This window comes from Thalassophryne amazonica, chromosome 9 (genome assembly GCF_902500255.1).
Source record: "Thalassophryne amazonica chromosome 9, fThaAma1.1, whole genome shotgun sequence".
In the NCBI taxonomy this organism is placed as follows: domain Eukaryota; kingdom Metazoa; phylum Chordata; class Actinopteri; order Batrachoidiformes; family Batrachoididae; genus Thalassophryne; species Thalassophryne amazonica.
Genome location: NC_047111.1, coordinates 13,881,477 through 13,909,367, shown reverse-complemented (window position 1 = coordinate 13,909,367; position 27,891 = coordinate 13,881,477). Strand labels below are relative to the sequence as shown.

The window sequence follows — 27,891 nt, the reverse complement described above, 5'->3', positions numbered from 1 at the left end:
GTATAGCAGCACACAGGGTAAGAAGCACACAGAATATCAAAAGTGAAAGTAAAAAAAAAAAAAAAAAAAATTGCAAATATAAATACCAGACATACTGATAAATACTGGTTTACTGGCTACTGCTTTCCTCTCCTTCCCGTCCTCTGTCTTCCTGTTACTCCTCCTCCCACCAAGTGAGGAGTTGTACAGTCTGATGGCCTGAGGGACAAAGGAGGGACACTTTTTGCCGACGTCACAGGCGGGATTACGTCACAGGCTGGTTTAGTTAGCGGCAATACTCTGTTTCGTTTGTGTGTAAATATATCCTCTTTCTCATATATTATGTAAAACCTAGTGAGAAATAAACACTTCTAAAACTGAAAGCGCTGTTTTTGTAACCTGATAACACCTTTAGAGCAAAATCGTGCACACTAACCTCCACAGACTCAAAGCTACTGTAACTTCCTATGGAGATAAATTTGTCTCAATACCTGGATATGCACAGAGGGTGATCGACAAATAATCCTTGATTTGCACAACTTCTGCAGACACTGTTAAAATGTAAATATTGTTTTTGAAGACAATAGGATCTGAATAATTATTTAAACAACTGCAAATTAAAAATAACACTAGAAGCACTCAGAGTGCAAACCTCCGCCAAGGCCATGGGGTCACTGACGCCATAACAGCTACACGCCGTGGAATCATTGAAAAAAGTCTAAGAAGTCTAAAGTCTAAAAGTCTAAAGTCTAAGTCTAAAAAAGTCTAACAATGATGTTTGCTCAGTAGTAAAAAAAAAAAAGTTTCATCTGCTGTGACTGGATAGCATGTATCCTTAGCACTTGCACCTTTCCCAGAAGCTATTGTCATCTGAGCACTGATATTGATATTGCATGTACTTATAGGCAAAAACAAATAAGAGACAAAATTCAATTATTCAACTAAACTGCAAATATATGAATTTCTTAACATTTATGAAACACTTCTCTAAACAAGGCCATAGGGTCACTGACCCTAAAGAGATTTTCTCCTTGGCACAGTGATCTATTTCTTTTTGTCTCTTTCTGTAAAATTGTATATAATAATCATTAGCTTATTAATATATAAACAAAAATAAATTTAAGAAATATTACAATTTGAAAACAAATGCACCCGAACGTGATGACAGCTGCAACTGCTTAATGCTAACTTTTAACATTGAAAATGCCATAGACATGCTAAAGCGTTAGCATTGGGATCCGGATCGTGATCCAGATCACCACTAAAATTTAATCACTTGTTCCTCTTGTCATTTCCAACCACTCCACAAAATTTAATCAAAATCCGTTCAAAACTTTTTGAGTTATCCTGCTGACACCAGACAGACAAACAAACAAACATGACCGAAAACATAACCTCCTTGGCGGAGGTAACAATGCTCATACGGCCGAGGGTATTTTAGTACTGTGTTATATATTTCATTTCATTTCACTTTCTGCTAAATATCCTGCTGTGCTTTTTAACTTTCTGCTGTTTCCAGCGTTCTTGTCCACGACCCGATTCTCAGTCTGTTGATTATTGTTTGTCGGATTAAACTTTTGATGGTTTGGAATCATCCCAGATTTCTTGGTTCTTCAAAAGACAGGATGGATTGGTCGTCACAGCAACATGTGGAACTCCAAACCTTCCTGGTTCAGTGTGAACGGGATTTGATGACAGACTGACTGTAAACAGCTCTGTGGTGACGGTCTTGTCTTTAGAATTCCATCTAGAACAAGTCAAGTCCGGCGGCATGCGTTGGTGCTGCACTTTGCCAAGTCCACAATACCACAGAACCACCTTGGGTCCTGGATGCCAACCACCCATGCATACAACTGGTCCATTCCCACAGATAGAACCTCGAGCAGTATTTTTCAAGAAAAACAACAGATGAAGCAGAAGATTAAACAAAGAGAGGAAAATAAACTACAGTTTATTCCACAGCGAGGGCTGGAAAGTCCTTTTTGTCCGTTATATTTCATTGTGCTGCCTTCCTCATCCAAATCCCTGACATGAATGCAAATGGTCCTAAAACTAATTATTTTCACATGCAATCACGTTGTGTCCTGTCTGTTCTGGGAGTTTTTGTGTTAGTTCAGTATAGGTTTGAATCTTATTTATATATTTCCTCTTTGTTTATTTTTTGTGTCATGTCTCAGCTGTCATTGTCTGTCAGTCATGTTTCCTCGTGTGCACTCACCCCCCCCCCCCCCCCGCTGTGTTACCTCTGTGTGTGTGTGTGTGTGTGTGTGTGTGTGTGTGTGCGTGCGTGTGTGCCGTGCACATTGTCTCTGCCCTTTACCCGTAACTGTTGTGTTCAGCTCAGTTCTGTCAGTTGTCTTGTATGTTGATCTTGTCTGTTTCAGCCCTGTTTATGTTCCTGTTATCATTTGTCCCCTTTCCTTTTCCCGCTGTCTGCCCCGGTTTGATTTAATAGTTGTTTTGGTCACTTGTTTATTCGTATTCTAGTGTGTTCCTGATCATCCCTTTTTGTGTATTATTCTTTCTGTCCCTGGTTTTGGTTTTGGCATGTTATTGTATTCTTTGTTCAGTCATTTATTGCATTATCTGTTATTTTTTAGTCTGCAGCTGCTCGCACTGTATTCATGCTCGAAAGACACTGTCGCATGCACGAACCATCGCACCGGGATCATGCATGCCTGCCCATCTGTCCGATGTTTCTTTGTTCGCTCATACAAGCTGTTTCAATGTGAGTCGCCCTGAGTTGTACATACTCGCACTATGTGTGAAGGGGCCCTTAATGTTGTTCTCCTGGTTTTGTTTTAATATTATCCTCCTGGTTTTATTTTAATATTATCCTCCTGGTTTTGTTTTAATGTTATCCTCCTGGTTTTGTGTTACTGTTGTCCTCCTGGGTTTGTGTTACTGTTGTCCTCCTGGTTTTGTGTTACTGTTGTCCTCCTGGGTTTGTGTTACTGTTGTCCTCCTGGTTTTGTGTTAATGTTGTCCTCCTGGTTTTGTGTTAATGTTGTCCTCCTGGTTTTGTGTTAATGTTGTTCTCCTGGTTTTGGTTTAATGCTGTTCTTGTTGTGAAAGTGTAGGAACACAGACCCACAACAGGGGGCGTAAATGAACGGGCAATGGATAAGCCAAAACAGTAACAATTTAATGTTATGACGTGCACAACGGAATACAGACAAAACAGGTTTGGAAAAACAATCAAATATACGTTGATTGACGTGTGGGCAGGCTCAATGATAGGAGACGTACATCCAGAAACGAGCCGGATCCCACACGGCTTCCACCACCAACGGATCTGAAGAACACCAGAGCCACCAAGTCCTGGGTCCCCAGGTGGCCACCGTCTCCAGCTGTCAGACCTGGTACTGCTGGTAGAGAGAACAGAAACAGTGCAGGTGAGTGTGAGTTCGCACACTCAGTAATCCCTCAGTCTGTGTTCCGTAAGGAGGGACAACCTCCACCTCCAATAACACACTCGTACAGCTCCTGTGAAACCACTTATCTGGTTGGGGTGTGAGGCGAAGCCGTCGCAGTCCACACCAAACGCCAATACAGCAGACAAGGACACCGTCACAGGAAAATGGCTGCAAATGAGATCAGACTATTGTTCGTTATAGATACAGCAGAGAATTACCTTTAGGGTAGCTGATTTCTCGGCGGGGAGGTGGAGTTGCAGTCCGGCCTTTATGGTGATGGTGATGAGTAGTGGATGAGTGACAGCTGGTACTGATGATGAGGGACAGCTGTCACTCCCGGTCGCTCCGACGCCCTCTCGTGCTTGAAGCCCGCACTTCAAGCAGGGCGCCATCTTGTGGTGGTGGGCCAGCAGTACCTCCTCTTCAGCGGCCCACACAACAGTTCTCCTGGTTTTGGTTTAATGTTGTCCTCCTGGTTTTGTTTTAATGTTGTCCTCCTGGTTTTGTGTTAATGTTGTTCTCCTGGTTTTGTGTTAATGGTGTCCTCCTGGTTTTGTTTTAATGGTGTCCTCCTGGTTTTGTTTTAATGCTGTCCTCGTGGTTTTGTTTTAATGCTGTTCTCCTGGTTTTGTTTTAATGTTTTTCTCCTGGTTTTGTGTTAATGGTGTCCTCCTGGTTTTGTTTTAATGGTGTCCTCCTGGTTTTGTTTTAATGCTGTCCTCGTGGTTTTGATTTAATGCTGTTCTCCTGGTTTTGTTTTAATGTTGTTCTCCTGGTTTTGTGTTAATGGTGTCCTCCTGGTTTTGTTTTAATACTGTCCTCCTGGTTTTGTTTTAATGCTGTCCTCGTGGTTTTGTTTTAATGGTGTCCTCCTGGTTTTGTTTTAATGCTGTCCTCGTGGTTTTGTTTTAATGCTGTTCTCCTGGTTTTGTTTTAATGTTGTTCTCCTGGTTTTGTTTTAATGTTCTCCTCCTAACTGTGTTTTCAGTGTTACCCTTCTGACTGTGTTTTCAGCATTATCCTCCCTGATTTGTTTTAATGTTCTCCTCCTAACTGTGTTTTCAGTGTTACCCTTCTGACTGTGTTTTCAGCATTATCCTCCGTGATTTGTTTTAATGTTCTCCTTTTAACTGTGTTTTCAGTGTTACCCTTCTGACTGTGTTTCCAGCGTTACACTCCTGGTTTTGTGTGTTTCCAGGAATGAGTCGATGCCGTGCAGTTCTGGGTGTCTATGTCGTCAGGATGGGTTTAATCCAGTCTGTGGTTCTGATGGGGTGGAATTCAGGTCTCCCTGCCACGCTGGCTGTATCACCATGATATCAGATAGTATCAACAAAACCACAGTAAGAACAACTTGACATTTAAGACTTTAGACTTTACATTGTGTTAAATCTGCTTTTGTCTGTATTTTACAGTTTTATGTAAGTTCGTGTAAGGTTTATGTTAAACCCTCAGAACTCCCATAATTGTTTGACAAGTTCTTTTTTGTCACACAAACATTAATAATCCACTGTAAAAAGGAACCATCTGCAAAACCTTCTAAACACATTTCATATTGAGTTATTATTGTTGAGTTCTACCGGGGCATCAAAGCATCCAGGCGACATAAATGGCTGATTTTGACATTATCTCACTTAGTATGTTGACGCAAATTTGAGTAACTCCACAGAATTTGACTGTTTTATCTCAGTGGGCAGACTGTCCCACAGAACAGGTGCGAGATCAGAAAAAGCTTTGTGACCTGCTGACTTCTTCTTTACCTCTGAAGTCACAGTAATCCTGCATCCTGAAAACCCAGAGCATGTGCAATGGAGGATTTTGCATATTAATTTTAAAAATCCTTAAAATCTGACATCACATGAACATGAAGCCAATGAAAAACATTTGTCCAGAGATTCTGAAGTAGAGTTGTGACTTATAGGTCAGTTTGTCACTCAGACAAGCAGCATAGATGTTATTTCTGATGGTTTTGGGTGACTTTGGATTCTGGCTTGTCATTCCTGCACAGACCTACAGAGAGTGCCGGTGTGTTGGCGGTCATGGCTTCGCCTCACCAGGCACCTGCGGCAGCACATGCTCCCACCTCCTCCTCCCCTTCATCGTGCTGCTGGGTCTCACCAGCTTCATTGCGTCCCTCTCCCAGACGCCATCCTGCATGATGATACTTAGGTAATGATAAATGGAATCAAATGTTTCAAAAATCTTTTTTTCATGACTCAGCAGGTCTGATGACCAGTCATGTCCAGGTCTGACTATACTTTCTGCATCCATGATACCACAAGGGTTCCTGAGGTCCATGTGATTAAAATTTTGTGTGAGCTTTAGATATCAGCAGATATGATATTTCTATGCATCTACTACATTAACTCTAATTGGTAGCCATGAGAAATGCATTTTCTAGGACACTTAAATCTACAAAAAAAAAAAAAGAAACAAAAAAAAACAAAAACAAAAAAAAAACAAAGTATAATCATGACATTTCTAATTTTAGACCATAATCAACCCTTCATTGCACTGACATGAAACAATTGTAATGGAAAAGGTTCCACTCCATCTGACACTGGAAAGACGATATAATACTCATACCCAAAATTCATTATGTTAGAACTCAAGAGATGCTTTGAAAGGACACAAGAGATGCCCTCGTGGGCTTATAGAGTCATGAGATCCTTGGACAGAGGTGTCTGTCTTTGACAATGCTGATCATTTTACCAGAAACTGAAGGACCTTTCGGGTCCTGGTACTTCCAGTCCAGATTGTGAGACTTGGATGCACACCAGTAACCAAGGGCACAGACTGAATGTCTTTGGTACTAAGTGTCTACAGAGGACCCCTGGGGACTGCTGGAGACTCAGATGAGCAGTATCACATTGAGGGAATGTCAGTTACAACATTCTTGGCCATGCGGTGAGCTTCTCCAGGGAAGATCTAGTATGCAGGTGAAAGAGTGTTGAAGACCCCAGAAACTGGAAAAGCCCAACGGGATGCCCAGATATCACTGAGCCGCCACTGTCATATTGACATTTTTTTGAGAGGTGGGAATGGGCTGGTTGTCTTCCTGAATTGTTGGCATCTAGAACGCAAGACAGTTTTGTAGCCCATATAATGCAGTAATGTGTGATACCAGCGTATACTTCCAGACCTGACCTGACCTGACCTAAATGACATGAAACAGCAGAAGTTCCAATGTGATCTCCTTCTGGAGCTTATAAGTCCATAAAGTCTCATATTATCCTTAAGCATAAGTTCTGTTTTCCTCACCCAATCACTAAGAATGAGTGGGCCCACACTTTAGTCTTCTTCTGTTAGAAGTAGCCACAGCAGATCATCTGTGTCCATTTTACCCTGTCAGGCATCTTCCTTATCTTCAGCTCTGCTAAATCCAGCTCTGTCTTTCTGTTAGTGCCACCAACTCTAAGCTGTACAATGTAGTTGGTCTCTCAATACTGTCTCTTAAACATTCCCATTCACGCTCTCATCATCCAGCCTTTTCTCTCTCATTTTCTTCATTCATCAGCTCCTCAAAATACTCCCTCTACCTTCTCACCACACTTTCTTCACGTGACCATGTGCATCCTTTATCACCTTATCCTGCTTCACATCCTTTCCAGCTCACTCCCTTTGTCAGGCCAATCCGTAAGTGCTTTTCTCCTTCTTTAGTGGTCAGTTTCATGTACAGCTTCCTATATGCCACACCTCTTTTCAGCTTCTGTCACATCTTCTTGTACTCCTGTCTGCTTTAATCAACCCTCTGATTTCCCCAGTTCTTTTTTCACCTGATATGTTTCTGCACTTCTTCATTCCACTGCCAATTCTTTATCTTTCTTTCTCTGTCCAGATGTCACACCTAGCAACTTCTTAGCTGTCTCCTTCACCACATGTGCAGTTTTTGTGAAGGCTCTCACTTGTCCAGGTGGTTTCCATAGTAGAGAAGCTTGAATCTTCGACTGGACTGGGTTGCTTGACGCGAGGATGTATCGCTTCAAATCGCAGAAGCTTCCTCAGCTAAAATTCTTGCTCTGGTAGTCTGACTTCTGCCTTGACTCTTGCAGAGGAAGAATAAACAGAAGCCACAAAAGCTGGAGTTTTAAACCTAACCAGACCCCTCCTACCGAGAGGCAGACTGCTATAGGCTAGTGACTAAACAATAGCTCTAATTAGCACCTATTGTGCTCTAGTTAGCACCCTCCTAATGACAGGGCAGCTAATCTGGCAGAATCTTAGCCAGAGAAAGGAAGTGGTTTGAGAGAGGAGTGAAGGAGACATTTTGTGAAACAGTTGAAACTCACCCGCCTTAACTGGGGAGGGGGTCTGAGACACGCTTTGTCCCATGTTTACAATGGGGTACTCAGGTCAGAGCAGTTCAGTCTTTTGTTCATGGTAATGAGTCATTCACATCATCAGGAGAGTCGTCAGGGGAGCCGTCAGGAGAGGCGTCCGTCCCATCATTAGGAGGGACAGCCCAAAGTGGTAGGCCAAGATAAATCTCAGATAAGTTGAAGTAAAGGATGGTGAGGTCAAGATAAATCTCAGATAAGTTGAAGTAAAGGATGGTGAGAACAGTCATAGTCAACCCACAGACCTGCTCCAAAGACCTACAACATGATCTTGCTGCAGATAGTGTCTCTGTGCATCATTCTATACAGAACTATACAGCGCACTTTGCACAAAGAGATGCTGTATGATGCTGTGATGCAGAGGAAGCCTTTTCTGTGTACACGCCACAAACAGAGTTGTTTGAGGTATGCTAAAGCATATTTGGACAAGCCAGCTTCATTTTGGAATAAGGTGCTGTGGACTGATGAAACTGAAATTGAGTTATTTGGACATAACAAGGGGCGGTATGCATGGCTGAAAAAGAACACAGCATTCCAAAAAAAACACTTGCTACCAACAGTAAAATTTGGAGGTGGTTTCATCATGCTGTGGGGCCGTGTGGCCAGTGCAGGTACTGGAAATCTTGTTAAAGTTGAGGGTCACATGGATTCCAGTCAGTATCAGCAGATTCTTGAGAACAATGTTCATGAATGAGAGAACAATGTTCATGAATCAAGTTGAACTTGCGCCGGGGCTGGATCTTTCAACAAGACAACAACCCTAAACACTGCTCAGAATCTACTAAGGCATTTATGCAGAAGAACAAGTACAACATTGTGGAACGGCCATCTCAGTCCCCAGACCTGAATATTATTGAAAATCTGTGGTGTGATTTTAAGTGGGCTGTCCATGCTCAGAAACCAACAAAACTGAGATGTTTTGTAAAGAAAAATGGACCAAAATACCTTCATCCAGAACCCAGACTCTCATTGGAAGCTATAGAAAGCGTTTAGAGGCTGTTATTTCTGCAAAAGGAGGATCTACTAAATAAGATAAGATAATACTTTATTTGTCAGATCAGAGAGCTGAAATTTGTCTTACATATTCAGTAGCTCCATTACAACACAAGACATAAACAACACAAATCAGACACAGATATTTCACAAACAACCCATAGAACAGAAATTTGCTCGCATTGCAGCCTTGATAATGTTGTAATGGATTAAGCTCCTTATTTAGTTTAAGTATCGACTGATGCACAAAAGAATGTTTCAGTCTGACCATGTTAAACCGTGGAACACTGTATTGGCGTCCAGATGGAAGAAGGACATAGTCACTGCTCAGAACATGGTTAATGTTAGAGATGATGTTTTTGCCAGCCTTATTGTGTTGTTGTGATAAGAGGTCTCATACAGACCCTCTAAACTGACCCTCTAACTGACCTCTAAGCTGACCAACAATTTTTTAACAGATTTTTAACAAATGTTTCAGTCCAGATTTTATAGAAGTGGACAAGCAAATATTGTATTTTTTTCTGTTGTGGTGCCCAGATTTATGCGCATGCCTAATTTTGTTTAAAGAATTATTGCACACTTTCTGTAAATCCTATAAACTTCATTTCACTTCTCAAATATCACTCTGTTTGTCTGCTATATGATATATTTACCTGAAATTGCTGATCCAAACAGCCAATGATTTATAAAGGAAAATCATGGAAATCTTCAGGGGGCACAAACTTTTACATATGTACAACTGTATATTATTTTGTCTTTTAAACATGTTTTATGTCAAACACGACACTTGATGCTGCAGGAGTGAAAGTCACTGCGGTCTACACTTACTTTCACCTCTGCAAACAGGCATTACCCAATCAAATTTCTTCTACTTTTATATTGTTGTATATTTAACGAGTAACGAAGAGGGTTCAGGGAAATGTACTGGAGTAAAAGTATACATTTTGTTGAGGAAATGTAGTGGAGTAAAAGTCACAAGAAATATAAATAAAGTAAAGCACAGATACGTCAAAATTCTACTTAAGTACAGTAACAAAGTATTTCTACTTCATTACATCACAACACTGCTTCCTGGCACAACCCTCCTCATTCATCTGGGCGTGGGACTGGCACCCAGACTGTGCTGGCTGTATGTACACCCCATGTGGCTGAGTTATGTGCTCACACCATGAAGTACCAAAATTAGTCCAGCTGCATGTATTCAGAGAATCCACAAGCTCTTTGTTTTTGTTACTAGCCAGAGTTTATGACAATAGTTTGTCAAATCAACTTCAAGTTTTGCTTTCATGCAGTCTGATCAGCATTACTCCTGATGCTTCTCCAAACCTGTGCTCCTTCTCTCTCTTCTGGTGAACAAAACCCATAGATACTTTTTCTACCATTCGAAGGAGAAATCCTCAAAGGAAAGGACCAATAAATTTAGCCTGGAATGGAGAACCTGTACCTACCTACTCCTGTTACAATCAGCTGTTTGAACACACACACACACACACACACACACTAAATACAGGAAACAGGATGTTTGTGTGTTTCCTGCAGGACTGTGCTGACAGAAGATAAGTCGTTTGCAGTCGGTGTTCAGTACATGCTCTTCAGGGTTCTCGGTAAGTCATGTGACACCTGCGACATGTTCACCTTAACACAAACTAGCCAACAGTTATACCACAAATCCTGACTTTATCAAACTTGCAGGGAGGGGATGAGTATGTTGTCATGGTGATGGACTCTGCTGTTAACTCCCTGTCTGCAGCTTCTCACATAAACACCGTAAAGGGAGTAAACAATATGAAAAGTATTTTATAAACTCCAGGCAGCAGTGACATGAAAGTAACAGGTTCTTATTCTGGCACTTTAATCCTGAATGATGAATCTTAAGGCCCCTTCACACGTGATATGAATAAGGCCAAATGGCGAAATGGCCGCACTAGAACACTTCATATGTTTTTATAAAATTTTGTATGATGCTGGCAGAGCGGGTGGCTCTCTTGGAGAGCTGTGTTTGTAAATTGGAACAGCTTATTAGCCTTGTGGAAATTAATATTACGGGCATGGTTGATGTTGGGCCGGCTGTCATGCCTACTGGCATTAGCCAAGAGGTGCCTGCTGTGGAGGACGGTTTTCGGACTGTGGTCAGGCAGAGGATGTCACTTGGGGCTCAGCGGAAGTCCCGTAGGGCGTGGCACCCATTTGTGGCACCCAAATTATATTTGCCTTTGCAAACTATGAATCGATTTTCTCCTCTATATATGCCTGATGTCAGTCTTTTGAGCCCACAGACCTCCACCGCAATGTGTGGAGTGTCTCAGGCCTAAACCTATTTCCAGGCACCTCAGAAATGTTACTCTGGAGCCACCCGTAAACCCAAGCAGTCCGGTTGTCAACTCTGCCAAGGCCCTTAGTTTGGGTATTATTAACATCAGATCACTGTCTTCAAAATCTATGATCATTGATCTAATTATGGATCACCATTTAGATATAATTGGGTTATGTGAAACCTGGCTTAAACCTACAGTTGTTTTTCCCCTAAATGAGGTCTGCCCACCGGCATACACAGTCATATTTCCCATGGTGCGAAGCAAGGCAGGGGTGTTGCTTTTATTTATAAATCTAGGTTTAGTTTATTAGCTGTTGGGGGTTACATATATAACTCATTTGAGCATCTGATTGTCCGCTCTGCCCACGATGCTACCTATTGCCAAGGTCAGAATAATAAAAATCAGCTGTATTACTTTGCCACTGTATATAGGCCCCTGGCCCATACTCTGAATTCTTAGATGAATTTGGTGAGTTCATTTCTAACTTGTCAACTAGTGCTGATAACATTTTGATCATTAGTGATTTTAACATTCATATTCATATGAATAAATTATTAATTATTTACTAATTATTAATTGCACCTTTTTGAACTTGTTACCTGTATAAAAGACACCTGTTCACACACTCAATCAATCACACTCCAACCTATCCACCATAGCCAAGACCAAAGAGCTGTCTAAGGACACCATGGACAAAACTGTAGACCTGCACAAGGCTGGGATGTACTACAGGACAACAGGTGAGCAGCTTGTTGAGAAGACAACAGCTGAAAATGGAAGAAACACAAGATTACTGTCAATCTTCCTCGGTCTGGGGCTCCATGCAAGATCTCACCTCATGGGTTCAGAATGATTCTGAGAAAGTCCACAACAACACAGGAGGACCTGGTCAATGAGCTGAAGAGAGCTGGGACCACAGTCACAAAGATTACATTAGTAACACATGATGCCGTCATGCAGCAAGGTCCCCCTGCTCACACCAGCACATGTCCAGGCCCATTTGAAGTTCACCAGAGATCATCTGGATGATCCAGAGGAGGCATGGGAGAAGGTCATGTGGTCAGATGAGACCAAAATAGATCTTTTTGGCATCAGCTCCACTCGCCATGTTTGAAGGATGAGAACGACCCCAAGAACACCGTCCCAACCATGAAGCATGAGGGGTGGAAACATTATTTTTGGGGATGCTTTTCTGCAAAGGGGACAAGACGACTGCACCGTATTGAAGGGAGGATGGATGGGGTCATGTATCATGAGATTTTGTCAAACAGCCTCCTTCCCTCAGTAAGAGCATTGAAGATGGGTCATGGCTGGGTTTTCTAGCATGACAATGACCCCAAACACACAACCAGGGCAAGTAAGAAGGGGCTCTGTAAGAAGCATTTCAAGGTCTTGGAGTGGCTGAGCCGGTGTCCAGACCTGAACTCAATAGGAAATCTTTGGAGGGAGCTGAAACTCTAAACCTGAAAGATCCGGAGAAGATCTATATGGAGGAGTGGACCAGAATCCCTGCTGCAGTGTGCAAACTTAGTCAAGCACTACAGGGAACATCTCTATTTGATCAAATACTTATTTAATGCAATAAAATGCAAATTAATTACACTATGTAACAAATTTTTATTTTTGTTTTGTTCCTGGGTACACAGTGTGTTTTCCTAACCTGTTATGCCTTAAATAAATAGAAAATAGCTGTTATTCCACAGAAACTTTGCTTCTGTGATCAGGACAATGATATTTTGAAATTTGTCTGTTTAAGAATATTCTCGATTCGCCTTCACTACTACTGAGTAGTCTTCTAGAATATTCTTTAACTGCTAGAACTGTCCAGACGTTTCTAGAAGTTTCCAGAATTATCTAGAAATTTCAAGAAACTTTTAGAACTTTCTAGAATGTTAAAAAAAAATAAAATCAAAGTTTGTGCTGAATGTAGTCATTTTTCCATAGACTTTAGACATAAGTAGTTGAAATATAACACAGAGAAAACTGACCCACCTTTTGTCAATGGAGAGGTCTGTAATTTTTATCATAGGTACACTTCAACTGTGAGAGACAGAATCTAAAAAAAAAAAAAAAAATTTCAGAAAATCACATTGTATGATTTTTAAACACTATGTAACACAATTTTCATTCCTGGCTTCTAAATGTTATAAGAGAGAAAACTGACCCACCTTTTGTCAAAAAGTGATTAATGACCCTGTCAGCCAATCAGAATCGACTACGTCACTAAGCCCCGCCCCTGTATGACATCACAGCCAATCAGAATCGATGATGTCACTATGTCCCACCCCTAAGCCCCTCCCCTAGTCCCGCCTCCAAGCCCCGCCCCTTATGACATCACAGCCAATCATAATCGATGACGTCACTATGTCCCACCCCTAAGCCCCGCCCCCGGCTCCTCCCCTAGCCCCACCCCCAAGCTCCTCCCCTAACCCCGCCCCAAGCACCGCCTCCAAGCCCCACCTCCCCTCCCACCCGGGTCTAATATTTTAATGTCATTTTATTTCATGAATTAAAGAATGATTAAAAATACCTAGATCTTTTTAATGTATTAAAGAATTAACTAATTCTGAAATAATTAAACATAAATCAGTGTCTATTATCTAATACCCCTTTAATATTTTTAATTCTTAAATTAAAGCGCCTCCTTTTATGGTTTTTTAATGCCTCAATTAAAGAAGGAATAAAAAATACCGTATCTTATGCATAATTATGGGAGGTTTTCTTCAATTTAGTGATTAAACACGAATATTTTAATACGCCTTTAATATTTCTTAATTCTTAAATTATCGCGTTTCCTTTTCTGTTTTTTTAAATTCGTAAATTAAAGAAGGGAAACAAATAGCCGTCTCTCTCGGGTGTAAGTCTTTGCAGCAAGACGGTCAAATACCCACGCATAGAGCCGCTCGCGGAAACATGACCCCACGGCTGTAATACCTGTTGCAGACGCTAGCTGTGTCTGTGTGTGCGTGCGTGCGTGTGTGTGTGTGTGTGTGTGTGCGTGTGTGTGTGTGTGCGTGCGTGCGTGTGTGTGTGCGTGTGTGCTTGTGTGTGTGTGCGTGTGCGTGTGTGTGACCTGCGGAGCGGGGCTGTCACGCCGGATGGTCTTTTATAACATAGTAGAGAAGCTTGAATCTTTGGTTCAAGCTTGAATGTTTAATTACCTCCAATTTCCTGAAGACGGGGTCGTTCGTCACGCATGTTTGAAGGCTGAAAAATCAACAAACCTCCTTCTCACTCACGCCAAATGGTGTTTCTTTTAAGATATTACCCAGTCGATCAGGGGGGCTGCGGGACACCCGCTGATCGGAGATGCTGCCCAGAGGTGATGAAGGCGGAAAAAAACAAAGTTTCTTCTCCGTCACTCCCGGCAGGGTGGCTGGGTGTCAGGCCAGATGGTATTTTTAGAGCAAAAGGTGCCAGTAAGTGTTTTTCACAAAAAACCTCGTTTGAAAAACAATTTACCCTTTTCAACAATATTATAGGAAAGAACACAGGCTGTATAAGGTTTAGAATATGTGCTTTATTACATTCATTAAAGTCACACACAGAGAAAAAAGCAATTGTTCATGTTTATTAAACACAGCATACGTGAAGGAAAACATTAAGAAAAAAGTACTTGTTCCAGTTACCTGAAGAAAAAAGCATATGTTCATGGTTATTAAACACAAATTTGGTCCACTTACATGAAGAAAAAAGCATACGTCCATGTTTATTAAAGGGTAACCATCAGGCTGTCGCCGTAAATTAGCTGATAGATGATTATTATGTCTCCAGCTGCGTATAATAAACTCAAGTCTGCTCAAAGCCACTTTTCTAAGGCAACAAGTTCGCATATTTTTTTTGTAAAGTCAACTTATTATATTTTACACATTTTGGGATTCAAACATCAAATCCTTATCTCAACACTTCACGGTAACGTTCACATGCCAGCAGCTTGGATGTTAAGTCCTAAATCTAAACATTTTCTTTGCTCACTTGTATCGCTGCAAGTTCCTGCTTTACCACCTCATTCTGACCAAGAAACATGTGAAGTGGGTCAAAAAAATAACTGAAACTGTTCTTGAAAGCAGCTTTCTCCTGGTTAGTTTTTAATACACCCTGAAGACATCAAGATTCTCTGATCAGATTTCTTGGGAGACTTTCCAAAAGGGAGACATCTATTGTTTTAATATGAAAAATCAGCCGTCAGCATTTTATGTCAAGTGTTCCCTGAAAATCACAGATAACTGAATGACGGAGAACTGAAGCAACAACTTTGAAGTTTCAAATAAAACAGGGTTCATCAGCATTTTCTGGTTTATCAGAATCTGAATCAGAACAGCTTTTAATGGCCAAGTATCCACAGAATACATGGAATTTGACTTTGGTTTGAGCCGCACTCTCTCTGTACACTGTAAATGCATGCAAACATACAAACGAATTAAGTTAACCAGACTCAGTTTTCAAGCTGTAGCTTCAAGAAAATTAAGTTGACCTGAATATAATGAATGAACAAAACTATTTTGAGAATTAAGCCGTCACTTGCTGGATGTTCACAGTAAATACATTACTGTAATTAATTTTTTCAGTAAAGCAAAATAAACAAGTTTCTGTAATCTAGATTTTAAGTGTATTTGAGTACTGCACACTCGCAATAATTAAGGTAATCAAATCTGCTTCAAGACAACATAAATTACTTTGTAAGGGAGCAAGTTTGCATTTTTTTGATTATTTTCATTTTAGTAAAGTCAACTTATTATTTTTTACAGTGTAAGGCATGTAGAAATACCCTAAACAGTGAATAATCCGCAGTAAAATTTGTACAACGTGTTTTTAAAAACCGCTTGTAATTATGAAGAAACTAGTTTAGCTAACAACTGCTACAGAAAGGTGAACATTTATTAAAATGAATCTGAAATACACGAGTTGACCAACATCAGGAGGGTTAGAGTTCTAATGTTAAAACTCACTGTTGTTACTCCGCTGTTTTATGATTTGTAAAAAGCTGCACCAGGCACTTGAAAATTGCACATTTCCGACCAATTCTGTCAAAAACATTAACAGCCTGTGAGCCGACACACTGCTGTCAGTGTGACAAGAGGAAAGTGTGTCATGTAGAATCTGTGCATTTGTTCAGAGCGTATAATTATAAATCTCAAGTCGTTTTAACGTGGATAAAGATTTAAATGCGGTTGTTTTGCAGAAGTTCCACTGAAAACACACAGAAGCTGTAATTTTTACAATTCACACGCCGTATCTTTGATAGAAACAGTCGGTGGTCATTTATTGAGAAATCTAACTGGCGGAGGGTTTTACGCTTTAAACGCTTATTTGGTTGTGAAAAGCTCCACAAAAACTTATATTTTTCGAGCTGATGCTGACTGTTTGCATAAATTTTTGGCTGAGTGGGGAAACGTCTGACATTATGTAGCCAATATGTTTTTTTTTCTTACTTTATGGCCCTTTAAAAACTTTAGTCATATTACTAAATCATTGTTTTTCTTTTTTTCTTACCTCATGAAGGCGACTCTCTCTCTCTCCGGCTCCCCGTGTCGTCTAATAACCTTCTGGGCTTAATTTGTCGGCCTGAATTCTTCTTCTTCTTCTCGTTAAACCAGAATAAACTTTTTATGCATCGCAATTATTCTCTCTCAAAAACATTCATTAATACCAGTCCAAAATATCCTCGAACCTCCGGGCATCTTGCAGGAGCGACAGTCACGTCTCGCCACAAACTGAAAGAAAAGATGCGACTTATTAAATATTTAGCCTACACTTTAAAAAAACGTCATGATGTGATTTTTTTCTTCTTACTGTGTAACACGAGTCCGTCCCCGCGGCGCCCTGTTGACGGTTCGACAGACCTCCGTCGGTTAGAACACACCAGCTCCGCGTTATTAACCTGTATTTTTAATATAAATGAGATTTCAGAGGGTTTACTATCTCTGCTGCTGTGTCTGGGGGAAAAAACTTGATTAAACAGCGTTAAATAAATTCCTAACAGAATATCCACAAACTGTAACACAGACCATACTTATTAATGAAATATTTACACTTTAAAAAGTTATGAGCTGATTTTCTTACGTCATAAAGGAGAGTCTGTCCCTGGTGCGTCGTGTCGTCTAAATGATCCTCTGGGGTTAATTTGTCAGGCCGAATTCTTCTGCTCCATCAGAATAAACTTTTCTCACCGTGGGGCTCTATATCTAACAAAAAAACATTATTTAAAAAATGTTTTTACCGCCGAGGATCTTTTTTTTTTTAAAAAAAAAACAGAAGCATTTCTATCAAAAGATTACTTAAATCACTTGCCGTGAAAGACTTTCGCACTCTGAAGAAAAAGAAAACTTCATTCCGAGAGAATGAACGTCTGCTCCGGTCAGCGGCTGGAATGAAGGAAAAACACTGCAGCAGGAGGCGGGACAGAAAACTGGTCCAGCCTCCGGATTTAGCCTGACACCTCGGACCGAGGGACACAGCAGGACCTTATAAAAATATTGCTTCAAACAGGATCTGTGACGCTGGCCCGGTTTGTCAAAAGAGGTGCGACCTTTTGCGCTAAACACCCCAAATACACACACACACACACACACACACTTTTAAGACGCAAATATCCCCAGACCCGCGCGTGTAGTGGTCCCATACTATGAACAAAAGTGGATGGATAGCAAAGTCATGACGGATAATACAGAAATAGTGAACCTTTTAATAGTTGCACTAAAAGAATAAAAGCTACTCACAGGAGAATTAGTTTTCCCGGCTTCAGCCTGTCTTATTCCAGACATGTCAGAAACCACATGAACAAAACATCTACATATCTTTAACACCAAAGAGATTTAAATATATCCGTACATACATATGTACATACTCATATTTTTTCCCATTTCTATTTCCATGTTTCCTTTTTGTGAATATTTACAAATAAAATAAAGGTCACTGCGTGTATTAAATATATATCAGCGCCACCGGGGCGTCGTACCAAGATGTGCTGTCTTTATACACCGAAAATACTATCGCAAACGATGATCTGGTTTCTGATTTTGTGAAAAGATATCGTAATTGCCTTAAGAAAAGGGGCAATACCTCCTGTATCCAGCTACAAGGACCTTCGCACACTTTTAAATGCTGTGACAGCTTGTGTTAACCTTTGATCCTAATTTTTTTTTTTATGTTTTTTCACGTGAAAATGTAACCCCTGTCTTTGGACAACCTCCCGATCATACCTTTTAAAGTTTTATCGCGTTCGCACGCTTTAAAACATTGTTATTAAGTACAGAAAGAAGTGTTAATCTTTGATCCTAAATTTTTTTAATGTTTTTTTTTCACCTGAAAATGGGTTGGATGTGTGAGAGCGGCCTTCCGATCATACCTTTAAAGTTTTACCGCGTTTGGATAATTTAAAACGTCGTTATTAAGCGCAGAAAGAAGCGTTGACCTTTGACCTTGAATTTTTTTTATGCGCGTTTTTTGTGAAAAAATGCTTCTGGCGTGTTGAGAACGCTCTCCCGATCATACCTTTAAAGTTTTACCGCGTTTGGACGCGTTTAAAAATTGTCACGGCTCGTGTTAATCTTTGATCCTAAAGTTTTTTTAATGTTTTTTTTTGCCTGAAAACAGACCGGATGTGTTGAGAGCGGCCTCCCGATCATATCTTTAAAGTTTTATCGCGTATGCACGCGTTTAAATATTGTCCCTCACATAAAACATGTTCAAGCTAAAATATCTAAAAATATTTCTAGTACCCTCAACAAAGCAAAAATATTTATTGAATTACAAAGCTGTACATATTTTATATCATTCACTTGTTTCGCCATATCTGAATTACTGCATGGACGTTTGAGGCAACATTTACAAATCCTCACTTCGACCATTACCTTTATGATACCTTGTCAGTATTCATGACAGCCAATTAAGCAGTGTCTTTACTATAACCTTGATTAGCAATTTTAATGCGTATTCTTTATTCTATACAACATATAGCCTATTGAAATGATGTAAACTAAGGTGCAGCAATACAAATTCTATGGAAAAGAAGAGACTTACATGATTAATTATAACATTTATTAAAATAAGGGCTTACTTTCATCAATCAGCAACTCCGTCACTACATAAACGGAAAGAGAGAGTCGCCTTCATGAGGTAAGAAAAAAAGAAAAACAATGATTTAGTAATATGACTAAAGTTTTTAAAGGGCCATAAAGTAAGAAAAAATATATTGGCTATATAATGTCAGACGTTTCCCCACTCAGCCAAAAATTTATGCAAACAGTCAGCATCAGCTCGAAAAGTATAAGTTTTTGTGGAGCTTTTCACAACCAAATAAGCGTTTAAAGCGTAAAACACTCCGCCAGTTAGATTTCTCAATAAATGACCACCGACTGTTTCTATCAAAGATACGGCGTGTGAATTGTAAAAATTACAGCTTCTGTGTGTTTTCAGTGGAACTTCTGCAAAACAACCGCATTTAAATCTTTATCCATGAAAAAATTACTCATAACCATCCCAAAGACGTATTGTTATCTTTGGCTGCTTTCAGTGATGCCGGTATTTGGTTAGACTCTTTCTCTCCGATTGTTCTGTCTGAGTTATTTTCATTAGTTACTTCATCCAAACCATCAACATGTTTATTAGACCCCATTCCTACCAGGCTGCTCAAGGAAGCCCTACCATTATTTAATGCTTCGATCTTAAATATGATCAATCTATCTTGTTAGTTGGTTATGTACCACAGGCTTTTAAGGTGGCAGTAATTAAACCATTACTTAAAAAGCCATCACTTGACCCAGCTATCTTAGCTAATTATAGGCCAATCTCCAACCTTCCTTTTCTCTCAAAAATTCTTGAAAGGGTAGTTGTAAAACAGCTAACTGATCATCTGCAGAGGAATGGTCTATTTGAAGAGTTTCAGTCAGGTTTTAGAATTCATCATAGTACAGAAACAGCATTAGTGAAGGTTACAAATGATCTTCTTATGGCCTCGGACAGTGGACTCATCTCTGTGCTTGTTCTGTTGGACCTCAGTGCTGCTTTTGATACTGTTGACCATAAAATTTTATTACAGAGATTAGAGCATGCCATAGGTATTAAAGGCACTGCGCTGCGGTGGTTTGAATCATATTTATCTAATAGATTACAATTGTTCATGTAAATGGGGAATCTTCTTCACAGACTAAAGTTAATTATGGAGTTCCACAAGGTTCTGTGCTAGGACCAATTTTATTCACTTTATACATGCTTCCCTTAGGCAGTATTATTAGACGGTATTGCTTAAATTTTCATTGTTACGCAGATGATACCCAGCTTTATCTATCCATGAAGCCAGAGGACACACACCAATTAGCTAAACTGCAGGATTGTCTTACAGACATAAAGACATGGATGACCTCTAATTTCCTGCTTTTAAACTCAGATAAAACTGAAGTTATTGTACTTGGCCCCACAAATCTTAGAAACATGGTGTCTAACCAGATCCTTACTCTGGATGGCATTACCCTGACCTCTAGTAATACTGTGAGAAATCTTGGAGTCATTTTTGATCAGGATATGTCATTCAAAGCGCATATTAAACAAATATGTAGGACTGCTTTTTTGCATTTACGCAATATCTCTAAAATCAGAAAGGTCTTGTCTCAGAGTGATGCTGAAAAACTAATTCATGCATTTATTTCCTCTAGGCTGGACTATTGTAATTCATTATTATCAGGTTGTCCTAAAAGTTCCCTAAAAAGCCTTCAGTTAATTCAAAATGCTGCAGCTAGAGTACTGACGGGGACTAGAAGGAGAGAGCATATCTCACCCATATTGGCCTCTCTTCATTGGCTTCCTGTTAATTCTAGAATAGAATTTAAAATTCTTCTTCTTACTTATAAGGTTTTGAATAATCAGGTCTCATCTTATCTTAGGGACCTCGTAGTACCATATCACCCCAATAGAGCGCTTCGCTCTCAGACTGCAGGCTTACTTGTAGTTCCTAGGGTTTGTAAGAGTAGAATGGGAGGCAGAGCCTTCAGCTTTCAGGCTCCTCTCCTGTGGAACCAGCTCCCAATTCAGATCAGGGAGACAGACACCCTCTCTACTTTTAAGATTAGGCTTAAAACTTTCCTTTTTGCTAAAGCTTATAGTTAGGGCTGGATCAGGTGACCCTGAACCATCCCTTAGTTATGCTGCTATAGACGTAGACTGCTGGGGGGTTCCCATGATGCACTGTTTCTTTCTCTTTTTGCTCTGTATGCACCACTCTGCATTTAATCATTAGTGATCGATCTCTGCTCCCCTCCACAGCATGTCTTTTTCCTGGTTCTCTCCCTCAGCCCCAACCAGTCCCAGCAGAAGACTGCCCCTCCCTGAGCCTGGTTCTGCTGGAGGTTTCTTCCTGTTTAAAAGGGAGTTTTTCCTTCCCACTGTAGCCAAGTGCTTGCTCACAGGGGGTCGTTTGACCGTTGGGGTTTTACATAATTATTGTATGGCCTTGCCTTACAATATAAAGCACCTTGGGGCAACTGTTTGTTGTGATTTGGCGCTATATAAAAAAATTGATTGAAATTGATTGATTGATTGAAAACGACTTGAGATTTATAATTATACGCTCTGAACAAATGCAAAGATTCTACATGACACACTTTCCTCTTGTCACACTGACAGCAGTGTGTCGGCTCACAGGCTGTTAATGTTTTTGACAGAATTGGTCGGAAATGTGCAATTTTCAAGTGCCTGGTGCAGCTTTTTACAAATCATAAAACAGCGGAGTAACAACAGTGAGTTTTAACATTAGAACTCTAACCCTCCTGATGTTGGTCAACTCGTGTATTTCAGATTCATTTTAATAAATGTTCACCTTTCTGTAGCAGTTGTTAGCTAAACTAGTTTCTTCATAATTACAAGCGGTTTTTAAAAACACGTTGTACAAATTTTACTGCGGATTATTCGCTGTTTAGGGTATTTCTACATGCCTTACACTGTAAAAAATAATAAGTTGACTTTACTAAAAATGAAAATAATCAAAAAATGCAAACTTGCTCCCTTACAAAGTAATTTATGTTGTCTTGAAGCAGATTTGATTACCTTAATTATTGCGAGTGTGCAGTACTCAAATACACTTAAAATCTAGATTACAGTAACTTGTTTATTTTGCTTTACTGAAAAAATTAAATTACAGTAATGTATTTACTGTGAGCATCCAGCAAGTGACGGCTTAATTCTCAAAATAGTTTTGTTCATTCATTATATTCAGGTCAACTTAATTTTCTTGAAGCTACAGCTTGAAAACTGAGTCTGGTTAACTTAATTCGTTTGTATGTTTGCATGCATTTACAGTGTACAGAGAGAGTGCGGCTCAAACCAAAGTCAAATTCCATGTATTCTGTGGATACTTGGCCATTAAAAGCTGTTCTGATTCAGATTCTGATAAACCAGAAAATGCTGATGAACCCTGTTTTATTTGAAACTTCAAAGTTGTTGCTTCAGTTCTCCGTCATTCAGTTATCTGTGATTTTCAGGGAACACTTGACATAAAATGCTGACGGCTGATTTTCATATTAAAACAATAGATGTCTCCCTTTTGGAAAGTCTCCCAAGAAATCTGATCAGAGAATCTTGATGTCTTCAGGGTGTATTAAAAACTAACCAGGAGAAAGCTGCTTTCAAGAACAGTTTCAGTTATTTTTTTGACCCACTTCAGATGTTTCTTGGTCAGAATGAGGTGGTAAAGCAGGAACTTGCAGCGATACAAGTGAGCAAAGAAAATGTTTAGATTTAGGACTTAACATCCAAGCTGCTGGCATGTGAACGTTACCGTGAAGTGTTGAGATAAGGATTTGATGTTTGAATCCCAAAATGTGTAAAATATAATAAGTTGACTTTACAAAAAAAATATGCGAACTTGTTGCCTTAGAAAAGTGGCTTTGAGCAGACTTGAGTTTATTATACGCAGCTGGAGACATAATAATCATCTATCAGCTAATTTACAGCGACAGCCTGATGGTTACCCTTTAATAAACATGGACGTATGCTTTTTTCTTCATGTAAGTGGACCAAATTTGTGTTTAATAAACATGAACATATGCTTTTTTCTTCAGGTAACTGGAACAAGTACTTTTTTCTTAATGTTTTCCTTCACGTATGTTGTGTTTAATAAACATGAACATATACTTTTTTCTTCATGTAAGTGGACCAAATACTTTTTTCTTAATGTTTTCCTTCACGTATGCTGTGTTTAATAAACATGAACAATTGCTTTTTTCTCTGTGTGTGACTTTAATGAATGTAATAAAGCACATATTCTAAACCTTATACAGCCTGTGTTCTTTCCTATAATATTGTTGAAAAGGGTAAATTGTTTTTCAAACGAGGTTTTTTGTGAAAAACACTTACTGGTACCTTTTGCTCTAAAAATACCATCTGGCCTGACACCCAGCCACCCTGCCGGGAGTGACGGAGAAGAAACTTTGTTTTTTTCCGCCTTCATCACCTCGGGGCGGCATCTCCGATCAGCGGGTGTCCCGCAGCCCCCCTGATCGACTGGGTAATATCTTAAAAGAAACACCATTTGGCGTGAGTGAGAAGGAGGTTTGTTGATTTTTCAGCCTTCAAACATGCGTGACGAACGACCCCGTCTTCAGGAAATTGGAGGTAATTAAACATTCAAGCTTGAACCAAAGATTCAAGCTTCTCTACTATGTTATAAAAGACCATCCGGCGTGACAGCCCCGCTCCGCAGGTCACACACACGCACACGCACACACACACAAGCACACACACACACACACACACACACACACACACAAGCACACACGCACACACACACACACACACACGCACGCACGCACGCACACACAGACACAGCTAGCGTCTGCAACAGGTATTACAGCCGTGGGGTCATGTTTCCGCGAGCGGCTCTATGCGTGGGTATTTGACCGTCTTGCTGCAAAGACTTACACCCGAGAGAGACGGCTATTTGTTTCCCTTCTTTAATTTACGAATTTAAAAAAACAGAAAAGGAAACGCGATAATTTAAGAATTAAGAAATATTAAAGGCGTATTAAAATATTCGTGTTTAATCACTAAATTGAAGAAAACCTCCCATAATTATGCATAAGATACGGTATTTTTTATTCCTTCTTAATTGAGGCATTAAAAAACCATAAAGGAGGCGCTTTAATTTAAGAATTAAAAATATTAAAGGGGTATTAGATAATAGACACTGATTTATGTTTAATTATTTCAGAATTAGTTAATTCTTTAATACATTAAAAAGATCTAGGTATTTTTAATCATTCTTTAATTCATGAAATAAAATGACATTAAAATATTAGACCCGGGTGGGAGGGGAGGTGGGGCTTGGAGGCGGTGCTTGGGGAGGGGTTAGGGGAGGAGCTTGGGGGTGGGGCTAGGGGAGGAGCCAGGGGCGGGACTAGGGGAGGAGCCGGGGGCGGGGCTTAGGGGTGGGACATAGTGACGTCATTGTTTATGATTGGCTGTGATGTCATAAGGGGCGGGGCTTGGAGGCAGGACTAGGGGAGGGGCTTAGGGGCGGGACATAGTGATGTCATCGATTCTGATTGGCTGTGATGTCATAAGGGGGCGGGGCTTAGTGACGTAGTCGATTCTGATTGGCTGACAGGGTCATTAATCACTTTTTGACAAAAGGTGGGTCAGTTTTCTCTCTTATAACATTTAGAAGCCAGGAATGAAAATTGTGTTACATAGTGTTTAAAAATCATACAATGTGATTTTCTGAATATTTTTTTTTTTTTTTTAGATTCTGTCTCTCACAGTTAAAGTGTACCTATGATAAAAATTACAGACCTCTCCATTCTTTCTAGGTGGGAAAACTTGCAAAATCAACAGTGGATCAAATACTTATTTGCCCCACTGTATGTACATTTGTACATTTAATTGCTTTCGCTGCTATGAGAGCGTGATGTGGTGTCACACCTTTCACCATGGTCACACTGTGTTCATGCGCGTGCATACGATCATGCATGAAACCGTTGCCACGGTATTGTAAGGCATCCCTACAGGGCTGTCCGACCATCTGTCCCTCCCAACTGCAGCTGGAATTTTGGGTTTCACCTATTCGGCCTGTTTCGTCTTCATTCACCCAAATTTGTGTTATGTGTGAAGTGGCTTTTAATTTCTCTTCGGACAACCTGCGGATTTGTGACTCGTATTTGGTTTTGTTTACAGAAGAAGCGCATTTTTACTTGCTCAGTCTCACAACCTTTGGAGGACAGTGAGGGTAAGGTTTTCCATCAGACAAGCATAACATCTGTGTGTGTGTGTGTGTGTGTGTGTGTGTGTGTGTGTGTGTGTGCAGCGTTCATGCCCGGACCTGTTCTGTATGGCAGCGTTATTGACACCACCTGTGTTCTGTGGGGCAAGAAGTGCGGCAGACAGACGTCCTGTCTCTACTACAACCTGGACCAGTTCAGACACAGGTAAACGGTTCCCATTCCTCAAATGCACTTTTATTGATTCATTCATTTTCTACTGTTTATTCGGGTCTGGGTTGCGATGGCAACAGGCTAAGCAGCTCATCTCATACTTCCCTATTCTTTGTCAAGTCCCCTAACTCTTCCTGGGGGATTCCAAGGCACTCCCAAGTGATCTGGGAAATATAATCTCTCTAGCATGTCCTGAGTCTTCCCTGGGGACTACAGCCAGTTGGATGTGCCTGGAAGATCTTCCTTGGGAGACAACCAGAGGGCATCCTCACCAGCTGCCTGCACAACTTTAGCTGGTTCCTTTAGATGTGAAGAAACAGCAGCACTACTAAGAGTCCCTCCCAGATATTCAAGCTTCTCACTCTGTCCAGGAGTGTAAGTCCAGATACCCCACAGAGGAATCTCATTTCTGCTGCTGTGTGACCTTGTTTTTTCAGTCATTTCCTAAAGCTCATGACCATAGGAGTTGAGGGTCTTCAATTTCTGGCTTCGCTCTTTCTTTACCATGAGGGTCTGGTGCAATGCCGTCAGGACCCTCAGACAGCTTCTCACTCAGCCTCAAACCTGCCCAGTCCACAGTCTGATGAAGCCAAAAGAACATCAACCTGCACAGATGTAATTCTGAGGTCACCAAACTACAAGATGTCCAGTTGCTGAGTGCACCTTGAAGTCCTGTCCATGATCATCATGAATAGGACACTCCATTCTGACACTGGACTCTGTAGTGTTTCTATTTTTGCTCATTTGTCTCGTTGCTTTCACTCTTTTTTTTTTTTTTTTTTTTTGATTCTCGCTGTTTATTTTTGCACACTTGCCTAAAATATGAGCATTTGCTGTTCTGTATCCATAATCACTTTATTATGCTGCGTGGACATATTCCGTGTCTGTTCTTTTGCATGATGAATTGTTTAGTTTGTTGATTGTTTTTTTTGTTGTTTGTTTTGCTGTTTGATTGTTTTGTTTGTTTGGTTGTTTGAGTGTTTGTTGTTTGTTTGTTTGCTTGTTGGCTGATTGTGTGTTTGATTGTTTGTTTGTTGTTTGTTAGTTGTTTATATGTTTGTTGTTTGTTTATTTGTTTTTTGGTTGTTTGTTGATTCTTTGCATGTTTGTTTATTGTTTGTTTGATTTTGTTTATTTGTTTTTGGTTGTTTGTTTGTTGTTTATTTGTTGATTGATTGTTGTTTCTTTGATTGTTTTTGTTTGTTTGTTTTTGTGCAGGTTTCTGGGTCTGCAAGCTATGTTCGTATGTGGTGCCATGATCTGCTTCCTGCTGTCGGTTCTGGTTCTGCATCAGCAAGCAGGACGTGCAAACCGGGGTTCAGGAGGAAAAGCTGGCTATGAGCTGGTGAATGAACCACATTCTCCGGACAGCTTGGCTTCCAAAGAACTGCAAGCCATCCTGACCTGAAGAAGACAGACCAGACGACTACAGGGACTCTAAAAAAAGAGAAATTAGAGATCAGCAAGTTTGAAAAGTATATTCGACTTTGTTTAGCAAAACCTTTTAAATCTCCAGCGCTATATATACAACCCCTGGCAAAAATTATGGAATCACCGGCCTCAGAGGATGTTCATTCAGTTGTTTAATTTTGTAGAAAAAAAGCAGATCACAGACATGACACAAAACTAAAGTCATTTCAAATGGCAACTTTCTGGCTTTAAGAAACACTATAAGAAATCAAGAAAAAAAGATTGTGGCAGTCAGTAACGGTTACTTTTTTAGACCAAGCAGAGGAAAAAAATATGGACTCACTCAATTCTGAGGAATAAATTATGGAATCACCCTGTAAATTTCCATCCCCAAAACTAACACCTGCATCAAATCACATCTGCTCGTTGACATTGACCCTATGTCATGAAATTGACTCTATGTGTCTTTTTGCAAGGAATGTTTTCACAGTTTTTGCTCTTGGCAAGATGCATTATCTTCTTGAAAAATGATTTCATCATCCTCAAACATCAGAAAAGTGTCCAAAATATCAACGTAAACTTGTGCATTTATTGATGATGTAATGACAGCCATCTCCCCAGTGCCTTTACCTGACATGCAGCCCCATATCATCAATGACTGTGGAAATTTACATGTTCTCTTCAGGCAGTCATCTTTATAAATCTCATTGGAACGGCACCAAACAAAAGTTCCAGCATCATCACCTTTCCCAATGCAGATTCGAGATTCATCACTGAATATGACTTTCATCCAGTCATCCACAGTCCACTATTGCTTTTCTTTAGCCCATTGTAACCTTGTTTTTTTCTGTTTAGGTGTTAATGATGGCTTTCGTTTAGCTTTTCTGTATGTAAATCCCATTTCCTTTAGGCGGTTTCTTACAGTTCGGTCACAGACGTTGACTCCAGTTTCCTCCCATTTGTTCCTCATTTGTTTTGTTGTGCATTTTCGATTTTTGAGACATATTGCTTTAAGTTTTCT

At 40.1% G+C, this 27,891-nt stretch overlaps 1 protein-coding gene across 3 annotated transcripts in view; it reads left to right on the top strand.

The window, feature by feature from the left end:
* The window catches only part of slco2b1 (solute carrier organic anion transporter family, member 2B1), a 65,133-nt gene extending 38,032 nt beyond the window's left edge, over window positions 1-27,101 (top strand). For all 3 annotated transcript variants that reach the window (XM_034177616.1, XM_034177618.1, XM_034177617.1), the window contains 5 exons: window positions 4,594-4,738; window positions 5,404-5,564; window positions 10,265-10,329; window positions 25,334-25,454; window positions 26,679-27,101. In XM_034177616.1, the coding sequence (XP_034033507.1) occupies window positions 4,594-4,738; window positions 5,404-5,564; window positions 10,265-10,329; window positions 25,334-25,454; window positions 26,679-26,868 (682 nt within the window). In that variant the 3' untranslated portion in view covers window positions 26,869-27,101. The remainder of the gene's footprint in view (window positions 1-4,593; window positions 4,739-5,403; window positions 5,565-10,264; window positions 10,330-25,333; window positions 25,455-26,678) is intronic.
* The last annotated feature ends 790 nt before the right edge of the window (window positions 27,102-27,891 follow it).